This window comes from Eurypyga helias, unplaced genomic scaffold (genome assembly GCF_000690775.1).
Source record: "Eurypyga helias isolate BGI_N326 unplaced genomic scaffold, ASM69077v1 scaffold38513, whole genome shotgun sequence".
NCBI lineage: Eukaryota > Metazoa > Chordata > Aves > Eurypygiformes > Eurypygidae > Eurypyga > Eurypyga helias.
Window position 1 is genome coordinate 1 of NW_010243795.1, and position 15048 is coordinate 15048.

The following is a 15048-nucleotide window of genomic DNA, read 5'->3' on the forward strand; positions in this document are numbered from 1 at the left end:
GCACTTGGCCTTGTTGAACTCCACTTATGGTACAGTTCTCACGCACTCACAGCAAGAACACAGAAGGCTGACTTTGTGTTTGACTCGAGTCAGAAGCAGCAGCAGTGTTACAGTGCAGCCTTTAGCTGTGCTCTTGGCTGTAAATTTCATCTGTCGCCAGATTAAAAGGTGATGAACTAAATCAAAATATCCATCTCATCTATGAAATCCTTGGGAGTTTTTAATTAAACAAAGCTGAAATAAGATTAAGGCATCAAATAATTTTTCTTGCTTTTAAGTTGTTCAAGTTTAGTAACATAAAACTATTCTCTGGTTTGGAAGTGACCCAGACAGGTATTTCCTCTCAAGTTTTCTCTTTCATTCTCAGGAAAAAGGGGAGGAAGCTTTAGAGAAACCCCTATCATAGCATTGAGAGAAAAATTCATTCCTGTGAGATATCTGGGCTGCAGATCGACAAGTACAAAGTGCTCCAAGGGCAAACAGATTTTAAAACAAACAGAATACCTAGAATGCAGAAGAGTTGCATTTGGGCATTATAAAAAACCAAACACAAAAAACCAAACCACATAAAACAAAACACTTCCCTGTTAACGAAGAAACTGTTTCACTATGTAAAACACAGATATAATGATGGTCTTTCACCCCTGTAAAGTACTACATCAACTGTGGATAAAATTGATGTTATATAACAGCTAAGAGATACCTTTTCCTGAGAGGTTGGGAAGTGTAAATAACATGTCGTTGTCCCTTGGGATGGAATACAGCATGCTCTCTTTCAAAGGGACAGTGTAGTTCGAATGTCTAAGTACTCTCAGGTCCTTTACTAAGATATCTATTTCTGTTACTTCTTCCTGCAAAAAAAATCGTTATTACCGAGTCTAAAGTAAGCGCCAAGTAGGGAAACCCATGCATGACAGAAAACTCTAAGCCATTCAGATTTCGACACAGGGATGTTGTAACACGAATTAGTCTTCTTTGCTGTCACTCACCACATTCCGCAGACTACTGTACCACATGACAAGACAGGCTGAACAGCCTGCATCTCTCTCTCCCTGGCAAGAGCATGTGACAGTCACTCCATGGGCTGGTAACCAAGTCTTACATAGCCCATTATGATCCTCTTTCAGGGAGGCAGTTTAGGGCTTGGAAAACTCAAGCACATAGTGAAAGAGCACCTGCAAACATTGGAAGTGTTGCTGAGGCAAGACTGACACGTACGCTTTTGCTGTCACGTTGCTTTTTTCGAACAACTGGAAGAACAGTTCTCTTGCTCCTCATTCATTTGACACCTTCTAGTGGAAGGTGTCCCTGCCCATGGCAGGGGGGTTGGAACTAGATGGTCTTTAAGGTCCCTTCCAACCCAAACCAGTCTGTGATTCTATGACTTTGTAAGCGCTGCAGGCATCGCTTGTACAGACCGTGTTTGGCGTAACTCCTGCCAACGTCAGTGACTGCGCTGCGAGGCCCAGAAGCGACAGAAATCCAGAGCGTTTGTGACCATGGCTGTAACTGCTGCGCAGAAACAGAACGGGTGAGAGAGGAATGCAGCATGAGAGAGTTTCACTCATGCTTGCGGAGCCACAGGCCGACCAAAGGTCTTCCTTTCTCTTTGAACATGTGCAGAACAGCATGGTGAGAGGGGTGGTCGTTACTGCCGGCTGATGACTAGTGAGAACGGTTGAAAGCTTCGGAATTAAAGGAACAATTAAGGAAATGGCATCAGCTTTCTGGTTGTTCCTACCAGGTCCCTGTGAAAATCTGCAAAGCATTGTGATGTCTGCTCTGAAATACGACGACGTTATCGTGTAACAACCGAACCAGGATATTATGAGCCTCCTTGCAGCGGGATAAACACCTCATTAGAAAAGCTTCCGACCTCTCAGTGGGATTTTTCATCAGAGTAAAATCTTGACAGGGCCCTGTAAAAAAATACTACACACTGAGCATGCAGTTAATTAAGGATCAATGCTGTTATCGTCTTATCGTCATTCTCCTTTAGAAAACAAAAAAGGTAGCAGAACATCAGCCAGCTTCAAAAGAGCCTGGCCACGTGCAGTATGCAGACACGAACTGAAACAAAAACTTGACACTTTTGCTGGCTTCAACAGCTGTATCTTCTCTCCAGAACTTCTCTGGTTGCAACAATCGGCGATTCTGTGAACTCAGTTCTGCACTTTTCAGTCTCAGCTAGAATTGTGTAACCCCTCACATTTGCTCATATTTGTGCAAATACAGTTAGAATCTGGTTTGGTTTTTTTTTCCCCGTTAATCTCAAAATCTACGTGCATTATCAAGCTTTTAATTCAAATTAATTAATTACCTTACATGCAAAATATTCTAAGGCTACACTCTCATGTGTTGAGGGCTTTTACCACAAGCCCACCTGCCCTAAGAGCACGCTGCTGCAAGCTACTCCCCAGGCTGCATGCTTGCAAGGCTCTGTTAGCTTGGAATAAACAGTGGGGAAACCCTCAGAAGAAGCCCATGCCCCTTGTGTTTATTTTGTTCGTTATTTTGTAAAGGATGTAATTGCTTGTGAGTCTGTGAGTCTGACCTGGCGACCTGTTATGAAGGTGTTGAATGAGCATGTGACAGAGTTAATGATATTCTAACAAGCTTAAGGGAAAGTCATCCAACACTTAATTATTGAAACACAAATAGACGCATTAAAACTTTGACGTCTCCTCATGAAACACCCCCGCTGCTATAGAGGCAGCTCAGGTTGGTACTGTCCCCCTCACTAGCATTACATCATGTACTTTGTGCTCTAACCACCAGCCAAAGACAAGCCTTTCAATCCTTGGTAAGCACTTGCTTCTACTAAATTAAAACCAAGAAGAATGTCGGGTTTTTGGGGTTTTTTTACCTGTTTTCCATCAATTTCTGTCACTTCTTCCTGAATGACAATCAGCTGCAAATTGGAACTGGATGCCAAAGGCCACTCGTGAACCATGATGCGAACACTGACGATTGCCAGGCGCTGCTGCTCCGGTAAGCGGTCCCAGTTTCCGTTCTCCACTGTTAACACACAAGTCCCAGCTTTCAGAGAGAAGCCAACCAGAAAGCAGTACAGAACCGCGGGGCGAACAGTCGCAACTCTGGCTCTGCGCACGTGGTGTCTGAATGGCAAGTTAATTACAGCTAGAGGGGACCACTAGCCTCAAACTGGGAATGCCTGATGAGCTGTACAAAGCCTGTGCTACACCGATGCCCGTAACGCTTCCAGTGACCGCAGAAGTAATCCAGGCCACAGGTAAAACGGATGCCATGATTTTTTACCAGAGTATCACTAACTCAAAACTCGGAGCAGGTCTCATGATAGGGCACAGCAGAGAGCAGCAGCACTGTATCCTCCCCAGACGGAAGGAGCTGGCAAACAGCGTTGCATCCCTGCCTTTGAAGTCTGCATTTAAGCTTCTCAGCAGCGCGCTTTGGCTTCGCTACGGCTGCGTTCTTATTTTAGTTCTCCAAAGGAGTTTGCAGGAGTAATGCCACAGCCCAGCCAGCCACCTGTGTAAACATCTGGATTCCCACAGCATTCCCCCTCCTCTCCATACCCAAACAAATACTCCTTGCCACTACACTGCATACACTACTCAAGATGAGGGTCAGTGCCCTCGCACGTTTTCTCCCCCCACTCACTGTTCTCGTATGTGACCGTGATGCCTCAAACTCTTCCCACCCTAAAGCTTTCAGCTAATTCACCGACCTGATACCCCACTGGTACACAGAGAACTGCCTTTCCACTCTCAGTGGTTTCGTATGGAGTTGGCATTCTCTTCCCAAGAGAAAGCTTCCCTATGGGTGTGAGCCCGAGCAGTACCCTGGCTGCTGAATGCCTTCCGACTTACAGCAGCAAGCACACATTAAAGGGGCAAAGCCCAAAAGATGCCATGTAGTCAAAGCTGCCTGCAGTCCCAACCTTCTGTGTGTCAGGCTGCTCCATGCCCACAACATTCAAGGGGAGTGAAAGACGTGGGGATATAGGTGGCAGGCACGATCTGACAACAGTGAGATCCATTCAGGAGACTTGGTCAAAAGCATGAATATTTGGCTCAAATTTGGTTGTTACACACATTCCAGAGTATTTTTTCCCCTCTGTAAACAGGTAACGAATATCTTGATATTCCTGCAGCATTTTACAAATACTATCTGCATCTATCCTCAAGATTTAGTAAGTAAATAGTACAAACATTACTTTATCGACGACAGAGAAAGGTACTGTGCTGAGAACTCCGAGAACACGGAGACGGTGTTCCAGGTTCTCACAGCTCAGGATTTTTCTCACCGTTTCAGATTCCTGTTCATACCTGTAGTCACTGCAAGCTATACAGCTGTGATTTGGGAAGTTAACAGGAAGTACCATGGAGTGCTCAGTATCTCTCAGTCAATAAAATCATATCTGGTTTTCTGGAGTCAATTACCTTGCTGGTAAAAGACATTTTGCCAGGTTTTTCTACCCTAGGGTAGAAAAAATAGAAGCGATGGGAACGTAACTGTCCTAGAAAGAGAGAACTTAATTAGTGCTCTCCCTCTCCAGAAAGGAATAGTGTTGAATTAATAACTGAGCATGCTTGGGAAGGAAGGGTTCAAGAAACAAGGTCATGGCTCAGAGGAGCAATGTAGAAAGAACATTAGTACTTTCCAAGCAATCGTCTGATTGTAAGGAGAGGATGACCCCAGAAACCAAGCTGGAGACAGACTGCACCTGATCCATCAAGAGATCATTCTGAGCACAACAGAAGCTTCAATCAGATGAGCCCTTGTTTAAGGCCCTTGTTTAATTAATTATACAGTATGCTTTGTGGATCTCAAAAGAATCACAGTACTTTCTGATCTCTCACAAACGGCGTGACACAATCAGTGGAAAAAAGAGCAAATTCAAAGTCATTAACCACTGCAGGACACGAGCGAAACTGCCGTATTTGTGCTGTAATATCCTACCCAGCAGAAAACTCCTTTGTCCAATAGTCACAGAAATGAGGTAATTATTGCTAGGGAGATCTTTTAATTCATACTTCTGTTACTGAATCTCATCTTGGATACATGCCAGCCAGCCGAGGGACACAGCCGTTAGCAGGGTGGAGCTGCATCCTTCTGTTTACACTGTCTAGCTTGTAGTGCAAAACGTTCTTGTGAAAAGATAGGCAGAGGCTGGATTTCCGATCAGACCTTTTACATCGAAGTGTGTGAATGTGACTCAAGAACAAGGCAGGAAGGGTTTTTTTTCTTCTTCCACACCCATTTCAGTAGCAAAATTATCCTACCTTGGGAAATCATCTGCTTCTACAATGCTCAGGTTTGCAGAGGAGGAGAGCTTGGAGTCATCATAAGCTCTGATTACTAGACAGCAGGGAAGCCAAATACCCAGGGTGGGGAAAGGGGGCAGAAAACAAACCCCCTGAAAAAGAGAGCATACTCACCTATTACTGTTTGACACGTTATGTGGGCCACCCCGCTTCTCATAGGGAAGTCATTTAGGTACACCTGTCCATTGGCATAGGTGATATTAAAGACAACCTGAAAGACAGACAGACAGAGTGAGCCGTGTGGTTCCTGGCCCTGCACTACAGCTCTGTTTGCAGAGGAACAGGCTTCGTGCTGACTGACGTCAGGCCCAACAAGCCATCTGCCCCCACGTGCGGGCTCGGTGGCACTGCGTATTCCTTTACCGAGTAAACACAGAAAACAGACAAACCTGGCCTTTGTGAGATTCTCCGTTGGCTTTCAACATCGTAACGTTGACTCTGATCGTTTCCTGGAAAAACAGCAGTGAGAAGAGCTGTAAGTTTCTGAGGAAGCACCTGAGCCGCTGCAGGCCACAGGGAGCTTTCACGCACTGACCCGAGAGAACGACAACCTACGATCCCCAGAGTACAATCCCCAGAGCACGCTCCCAGACTCGCTCTTCAGCAGACAGAAGAAAGAGGAATATGTTTACTTGTTTCATGGAAGGGATGGATTTTTTTTCCCTCTCTCTTTATAATAAAGAGGATTGATAAGAAAGAATGACAGCTGCATCCCCTTGTGCATATATGTATTTTTTTAAACAAATATAAGAATAATAAAGATAAATTCTCAGAACTTGTTTCACATGGATATAATGGAAAATAAGTCTGGCATATTAACCGAAAAATAAAGAGACAATACAAGGTAAAAATCAGATTCTCTGTAATATAAGCACTGCACTGAAGTCTTCAAGGTGAAGTAGGATTTAATACAAGTTACCCTATACTCAAGAATGCCCCGGTTCTTCACTGTCAGCAGTAATGCAGTTTCTTTTCTTTGGTTACCATTCCCAAATTAAGTCACACAGGACCCCTCCAAACTCTCACCTAATGGGGATTTGCTTCCTCCTTCCAAACCCTAATTGCTGTAATATATTGGCTCCCTCACGCCGTCCTCTCATTTCACCCTTGGCATTTCAGGGGCTCTTTGGCAGAAGGGACCTTGAATCTCCTAGGCCTGCCCCTGACAAAAACCTACATAGGAAAGTCAAACCTCTCCTGGACATAGCCAGAAGTAATGATTGCCACACTGCCTTCCTGAGTCACCTCTTCAATAACAGTGTTAAGCTCCTTATTTGCCTTTTGGCAGCCTTAAAAGCTTCTAATCGCATTTCATTTTCCTCTGGAAAACTTCTCCATACCTTCGGTGTCATCTTTAGCTCTGTGTTTGAGTCATGGTTTCATAATTAACAGCTAAAAAGTGAGTCATATTTCAACAGAAAGTTGAACCCGCCCAGAATTTAAAATAATTTTTTTTTTTTTATTAAATCCATAAAAAGGCTTCTTGTTTGGGATTTTTATAAAACACTCAATTATCAGGCAGGAAATACTTGAAATACACAGTACCTAGCACAACATAGGCACAGTTCCTGAGCAGAGACCTTCTGAAGTGTGGCTAATAATGTAAAAAATTCCTGAAGACAAAGGGTGTCAGTCAGTATACGCAGGTAGCCAGGATTACCAAAAACTGAACAACACCACCTAAATCTGATTCAGCAGAGATCTGGCGCCATGAGAAGCATGCTTTGAACTCTAACACAGGCAACCTTTTGATTAGGAATGACTTGTCGTTGATGCTTCAGACTCGTTTGTCAAATCAGTGGGAAAACCCTCTGGCCACTGAAACCGAAGAGAAATCAGTTTCTCGCTGCCCTTTCTAGGAGACACGTGCTTGTACTAACTGTTCTTCAAACGTTAAATTCTAACTGTTCAAAGTAAATTAAAACGGCCACAAACTGGAAAACAGAAGGTTCAAGCTGAACATGAGGAAACACTTCTTCCTCACTTCTGTGAGGGTGACAGAGCACTGAACAGGCTGCCCAGAGCAGTGGTGGGGTTTCCTTCTCTGGAGACTTTCAAGAGCCGCCTGGACTTGTTCCTGTGTGATCTGCTCTGGGTGATCCTGCTCTGGCATGGGTGTTGGCCTGGATGATCTCTAGGGGTGCCTTCCAACCCCTTCCACTCTGTGAATCTGTGAAAATTACCAATTTGCTGAGAAAATTGGAAGTCTATTACTGAACCCATAAACCAGATCAATAATGTAATCGTGTAACCATTAAGTGTAATCTAATCTGTCACCCTGAAACTTCCTCAAACCACTTGTTTTCTTCTCAAGATTTAAGATTTCTATGGAAAAAAAAAAAAAAGCTGAACCTTTAGCTCTTTATCCATCATTCAGAGCTGCACTTCTTTTACACCCTCAAACTGCTTAACAGATTACTGAAACCTTTGTGTCACGACGTCCCAGGTTTGTCTGTTTTCTGGGAATTCAAAGGGCTCGAAAGATGTACTTTCCAGGCAGGCAGGCATAACATTCCTTCAGTTTTTAAGCCTCATCTGAAATCTGAGTTCCTTCACACAGGAAGTATTTTGCAATACTTTTTCAACATCTATGAAGTGACTCACTGAGATTACAAAGAAAAGGAAAATAGTGTAACTGCCGGGAAAAAAAGGAAAATCCCCCTTAATTTTTTTGTTTGTTTTTAATTAAAGGCTTTATTTGAAAACGAAGGGCATGGGGCAAGTCGGCTGTGCTCAGCAACTGAGCGTTAAGCGCACGAAGTGAGCTACACACGCGACGCTGCATTTTCTGCGCAACAGCCGTCATTTCTGTCGACGCCGTATCCGCGAGCAGAGTCACGACCTCCAGCACACAGCTTAAAACTCGCGTTGGAAGGGCACGGGACATGGGTAAGAAATTAAAATATTTTGGTGGATCACTTCCGTCCTGTCAGACTTACAAAAACCAGATCAGAGTGCGCAGACTAGTAAGAGAGCTGAATGCTGCCTCCGCCACCGCGGGAGCCGGTGTGGATTTCTCCGCTCCTGCGCACCATCCTTCCCTTTCACGTACGCCAAGCCACTTAGCTCACTCAGCTCTCAGGAAACCTTTCCCTCTTTACGACGGAGTGTTTTTCTGTCAGTTCGACAGGCAAGGAAGAGCCACAAGAGCGGGAGAGAGGCAAGCACACAGCTGGGAGGAGGGAGCCGGGCTACTTGCTCGGACGGCCGCAGGCTGCTGGATCGGCTCTGCTGCATGGTCTGCCTGTCCTCGCACATCTCCCTTGGTCAGAGGCAAGGTGATGGGCATCCTCTGAACGGCACAGGGTCATAAAGCTCCTCCATAACTTACAGCAACGATTAATACTCCACTGCAGTAGCTACACCACCACCCTGGCAATGTTGTGTTCACAAGCAACAGGGAACTCATATCCTTGCCATTCCCATGACCAGTCAGCTCATGTCCAGATCCAACAAATTACTTCCCAAATTCTGTACATCCGTACGTTCCTGTTTCGCCTCTTCACTAAGGAGTCTCAAAGACTTTGTGCCAGTCTTGCTAAGAAATACTTCAAATAGATCTCAAGGGATTGGTGCTAATAAATAATCAGTTTTCCATTGTTCGTGCGCCAAATGTTCCTGAACTGATACAGAACCATCTTGAGGACTGGAGGAAGACCAACTTTTCCAGAGTCAGAATCAACTATACTGATATCATCGCTGACAGATGTCAGTATCGCTTATTCTAAAAGCTCCCCAGTAACATCCAAAAATCTCTCATTCTCCTCAACTCCTGTTTAGCACTTGGCTAGCTCTAATGTAACTTTTCCTAATGTCTAACCCGAAGCTTCCTTGCTGCAATTTACGAACAGGTTGTCCATTATGCTTCACAGTATCTTCCCATGGAAAGTAACAGTCCTCCAACTCTGCCTTTCTGATTTCACACTAATGCTCCCAGCTCACATAATCCTTTCCTGGTGGTGAGTTCTTCACTGCTGCCTTCCCATGGCTTCCCACCGGTCTTGCCTGCAGTACTGCGCCCAAAACTCAACAGGTCCCGCTGTGGCCAATTTTCCTGACCTTAGATACCCCATACCAAAATCTGCATGAGGGCAAGAACCACAGGATACATGCCAAGCAGCTCGCAGGAGAGCAGAGCACCATCCCAGCCGACCCGCCTGCATCCACAGCAGGGACCGGGCGATGCTCAGCGATCCCCCCGCTAACGCAACCCCAGCTGGTGCCCTCTTGATACCTGCTCATGCCTAAGTGCTCAAAAGCCATCGCTGCTAATACTTGTAAGCAGTGAGGGAAACAGACTGGGCAGGCCAGCAGCTCTTGTACCACGCTTTCCTGACGAAACGCCAGGCCTGACAAGCCATACTTGCTAGAAGGTCCTCCAGGTATAACTCAAATACCTGCCTTTCCAATCCTAGGGGTGAAGACCCACAGATTATGAAACTTCCTTTCATTTCAACAGAGAAAGTACTATCTGTGTTACTATAACAAAACTCACTGCTCTGAGGAAGTGTTTTATAGATGTGTCTTATGGCCGTACGCTTCAGTACAAAGAAAAGTAAAGAACCCCACATCGCTTATTTTGTGTATCCAAAGCACAGTAAGACAATCTTGTAGTAACAAATCCATGGAGAGCAGGACATGGGTCCTCTGCAGCAGCCCATAATATTGCGCTGTCAAGTTCTGGAGAAGCCTGAACTGTGAGTATAAGACTTGTCAGTATTACTTACAGTCCACTTTTCAGTGCTAGTAATATAATGAAAGTTTGCATAAATTTCAGACAGTCCTGTAATTTAAAAGGTCCTGAATTCACAGGGATATTTGAGGAAGCTGCACTTTGACAGGGTCAGAATCAAAGGACAGCCCCAAGAAGCAATTTCGGTCCCTAGGAATCACGCTTTCAGCTTACTACTGACACCCATTCCATCACTCCCAGCACTTTTCTGTGCTGGTGAAGGCCTTCGCCCCGAACGCTCCAACTCACGCTAACAGCGGCCCTGTCATTCTGAGTGCTGTTACAGCACGTAGATGTCTCTCCTGAGGTTTCCTACTGCTTCCCATCACTGCGACAGTGATATCTGCAGTGGTAATGGCCACGCTGCCTGTAAAGAGGACAGCTCTTCAACCACAGACGTGTCACTCCATTCTAGGACAGCCAGGCAACAGCAGTAACCGAGTGGCAACACACATTACAGTCAAGCCCTGAGTTTTTGTGAACTTGGATCAATGGACATAAACAGGTCATGATCATTTTATAATCCCTTCTCTTTCCCCGTGTGCTGCAACACACTGGGACAGTATAATCATGGTAGTAGCGGAAGAGCAAGATGGGGAAAGGATGGCAGCAAAGAATATGAAGCACCTGGCGTAAGTTCAAAGGGAATATTCATTAATTCTTAAAGACTCCCCACACCAATGGCACACAAACCTACAGAGAACATTTCCCTCTAGTCTCAGCCTTTTATGAAAAACACTGCAAAAGACAAAGCTGTCGGGCCTAATCATGCAGGAACTGGATTCTGGAATCGGGGGAAAACTTCGTCCGCAGGCAGCAGCTACTGACAGGGTAGACTGTAGAGCTTCTCCCGGTGTGGGGTAACTGCTGAGTCCTACACAACGGCATTACTCACATAACCCCGTCTCGACGGAGCAGCTAGCAGCCAGCCCACTTACAGCACAGCTGTTCCCCATTGAGGCTCTCCCAACACGGCCCCTTCTGCACCAGGCAGCTTGATGGAAGCGGAGCGGGCGGCACGAAGAACAGATGGTGAAGTGCCTTGCGAGACGGGCAGCTGTGCAGAGGCTTGGAAAACTGACAGTCCCCTCGCAGCGATTACGCAGGCGCTACGGGGATATCCTGTTTGCAATAGGAAAATATAAAGGCCAGTGAAGGTTGCCAAACTGATATGAAGTAGAACAAACTAATGACTTGTTTCTAAATTTGAAAAGAGATTATAGGAAAAAAGGTGTTTGAAGAGACAAAACTACCACCCAGACTCGTACCATTTGAGTCCTGGCACTCGCATGGACAACTGGCTTCAAACAGTGTAACTGCAGCTTTGCAGTCCAGGGCGCTCTGATCTGTGCTTTTCGTAATTCCCTCACCAGACTCAGAACAGAGCTATGTTGTAGGATGAGTCTTAACTGCAACTAGGCATTAATGAGTTCAGAAACAATCATGGTACAAGTCTGACTTGACAGGTTTGCGGGATGGTAATTAGTTTCTCACCATTTACAAAATTTTAGTACAAAATCTTCTCCGACAAGGTTTGGCATTGTGAAACTGCACGACAGTATTTAGGGTAAGATAATGAAATCCAGTATTCGCTTAAGTAACTAGAGCCAAACTATCTTTGTTAATATAAAAACCTAACAGGTTGGTTTTACTTTACTTTTCTGAACAAACACATTTATAGTCCTTCCTTGCTTTGCCATGATTCTTCATACAATGTTGCTTATCCTTTCCTTTGCTCTGCGTATGTTGCTAGAATTAATTGCCTTTGCTTTCTCCCTATTAAATCAACTCATACTATGAATATTTTATCAGGAGTTTTAAAGGGGAATACTTTAGACTCACATCACCAGGACCTAGTTGTACCATACGGCTTTCATTTAATCAAATATACATGGAAAGATGATGTCAGACCTTCTAAGCCTAAAGTTCAGTGGCAGGCTGTTAATAAGGAAGCTGACATAAAGCAATGAAAGAAACATTTCAGTGTGTCACTACTGACGAGTTTCTTCTTTGATTAAATACACTACACCCACTCCACACGTACTCAAATGGCTGATGTAGTGAAGACTGCTTTCTTCTGTTGTGAAATAATCCATCCACTCAGGTTCCTTACAGCCAATAAATAATCTGAAAGCAATGTTTTTCAGGCAACTAAACTAAAAAAAAAAATCAGTCTGGTAGGCAAGTGAACCACCTAGAAAGAACACCGCTAAACCTAAATTATCAAGAGGCAAACAGAGTAAACAAACAATGTAGCATTAGCATTCAGTCCACTCTGCTTTTAGCCAGTTCCTATCAGCACGTTAAAAAAATACTCTAAACCACATAACCCAATTCTTGACCTCGCACTAGAGAAACACGTTACTTGAACATGAAGGTCAGGTGTCTTGTTGCATGGTTCCCTGCCCTTTTTTTAAATTTCTCTAACATCAATCAATCTGTTCATCCCAATTTCAGGAAGAGAAAGAAAAATCAAACCACACATGCTAATGTGTAAAAAAAAAAAAAGTCCAGATTTCAAAACAGCTTATTTAAGAAATGACAAGAATTGCACAACAATGGAGGCGTTCACACTCCGGAGCTTAACAAAAGCGTTTCAGCCTTATAAAGTGTTATCCCAATGTTTCCAGTTTTCCCCTCAGTCCTTCCACAGTGGTTTCTGTAACATCACGGCCATCGACTTGGAGGTAAAACTTCCATATCACGGTACAAGAATTACAAAGTGTGAAGCTGCCAGCAGCATGCTGCCAGTGAGTTCGCAGAACTGAAGCTCATGGCTTCTGAAGCCAACCTGATAGCACAGCATTCCCAGGCTGCCTATTCCCACTGCCTAGGCACCTTCATTCCTATCAGGCCACCGTAAACCTGCTCCTGCTCCAAAATCAGCAATTCTTCTACTCAAGAACTTTCTCTAGATGTGTTGTTCCATCTACATAAAAAATGATCCTGTGTGTACAAAAAGAAATAGTGCAGGAGGAAACACAAGCTTTTATTTGTTTAAGTTTGAGGTTTAAAAAGAAAAAAATACTGAAGTAAAAATGCATACGTTCCCTTTTTGATTCTTAGAACAGCTTTTATGCATACATTTATGCCACCACAGCAGTATGAAGTAAAAGCACAGACGTTTCCAACTAGCAAAAACCCAGCTGACAGGCCACGTAAGCAGTATGGCACATCTGGCCAAGCTCAACCCCACAAAACAGCATGGCTGTGCCCATGAGCCATTACACCCCGCTTACTAAGTCAAGCCTTTCTAGCACTCTGAAAGATACCTATTTCTGACCCCAGGCTGGCTTCCCTGGGACCTGCTCTGGCACCCTGCCCCCTGCTCACTCGCTCTTTCACATCCAAAGACAGCACGCGTGGATGTGCCTCCACACCTTGTACAACTGACAGCTGCAACAAACAGCTGTAACACCTGTAAGTTTAAGTTTGTGTGTGAAAGTGTGGCAGTTTCTAGGAAGAAGGTAAGCAAGAGCATGGGTCTATATTGGGCTTGTTCAGCCTGGAGAAGAGAAGGCTCCGGGGAGACCTTATAGCACCTTCCAGTACCTGAAGGGGCTACAAGGAAGCTGGGGGGGGACTTTTTACAAGGGCCTGTCGTGACAGGACAAGGGGTAATGGGTTTAAATTGAAAGTGGGGAGGTTTAGATTAGATATCAGAAGAAGTTTTTTCCGGAGAGGGTGGTGAGGAACTGGAACAGGTTGCCCAGAGAAGCTGTGGATGCCCCATCCCTGGAAGTGTTCAAGGCCAGGCTGGATGAGGCTTTGAGCAACCTGGTCTAGTGGAAGGTGTCCCTGCCCATGGCAGGGGGGTTGGAACTGGATGGTCTTTAAGGTCCCTTCCAACCCAAACCATCCTATGATTTTCTGATTCCATTGTCACTTCATGTGTCTCCTGGCAAATTCAAGCTAGCACTCCCTTTCTTGGAAGGACAAGTAAAGTACCTGAGGAGTGAGCGCTCTCTGCTCTTTAGAATGCCTGACTTCAAGCAGAGATGCGCTGTTATAGGTGTCTTAAAATCTAGATCCCCATTTTGAAGTCAGAGCTAAGCAGATGTCTCTTCAAGTGTTCACACAGAGAAGGAGAAACCAGGAAGTAAGCCCAGGAATCCTGCTTTGCAACACAGGATGTGCCAGCGCACGGCCTCTGTCAGGCTTTCTCAGAATGGTTTTACTTAAATGAACAAAAAAAAAAAGACAAACCACCAAACAACCGTGGAGGAAAAAAGCCATAATGAATTTACTCCCACGACTTTACACTGGCTAGACAAGTGACTACAAACCCAACACAGCTCTTCCCTCTCTGCGATCTCACTCTTTGGAGATGAGGAGAGGGAATCATGCATTCAGTCACGATTCAAGTACAGACGGGAGTCCCCAGTTCTCTTCTGTAATTCTAGTGGTCAAAGCTCTCCAGTGCCATGGCACATCTTTTTGTTCCCACTGAGAAGATCTCCTAAGCAGTACCCTAAAAAAATCCTTCCACTGTTCAAAAAGCCGCTACGTTTAATTTAGAACTAGTGTTACCAAAGCACGACATAGGTACTGGAGTGGAAGAGCAGCCGGCACGATGCCCGGTAACACACCAATACATCAAACGCCTTTCCGTGGGTCGGTTCAAGGGTACAGAACTCAGTAGGAGCGGACCCGGACCTAAGGCGCTGCGTACATCTACAGCACTGACCTACCGAGGTGTGGGCAGAGAGGCAGAAGAATAAATAAAACGTAAATGCATCTACACGGGTTAGCTGTAACCATCTGCCCCTCGACCTGTCAGATACTTACTTCGGCACATCAAATCCTATATAAACGAGTCATTAAAGGGAAGGGGAAACGGCTCGGAAACCGAGTTTGTAGCAGAGGCGGAATTTGGTCCTTTCGTAAACTGAAAGGTACTCGAGCAGCAGGTCAAGCACTCAGCAGGGTAAGAGAGCCCCGGCGGCCAGCGCTGCGGCCAGGAAAAGCCCCTCGCACCCGGCACACCGCCCTTGGCGGCCGGCGGCT

General features: G+C 45.1%; 1 protein-coding gene across 1 annotated transcript; it reads right to left on the minus strand.

Moving 5' to 3' along the window:
• Window positions 1–703: 703 nt before the first annotated feature.
• Window positions 704–5752, minus strand: LOC104508068 (glycoprotein integral membrane protein 1-like; the record flags this gene model as incomplete). The annotated part of the gene is made up of 4 exons (XM_010149554.1): window positions 5699–5752; window positions 5424–5520; window positions 2862–3018; window positions 704–855 (listed from the first exon to the last, which is right to left on the minus strand). Coding segments are annotated over exons 1-4 (442 nt in total), but the record flags the coding sequence as incomplete, so codon positions are not given.
• Between the last annotated feature and the right edge of the window lie 9296 nt (window positions 5753–15048).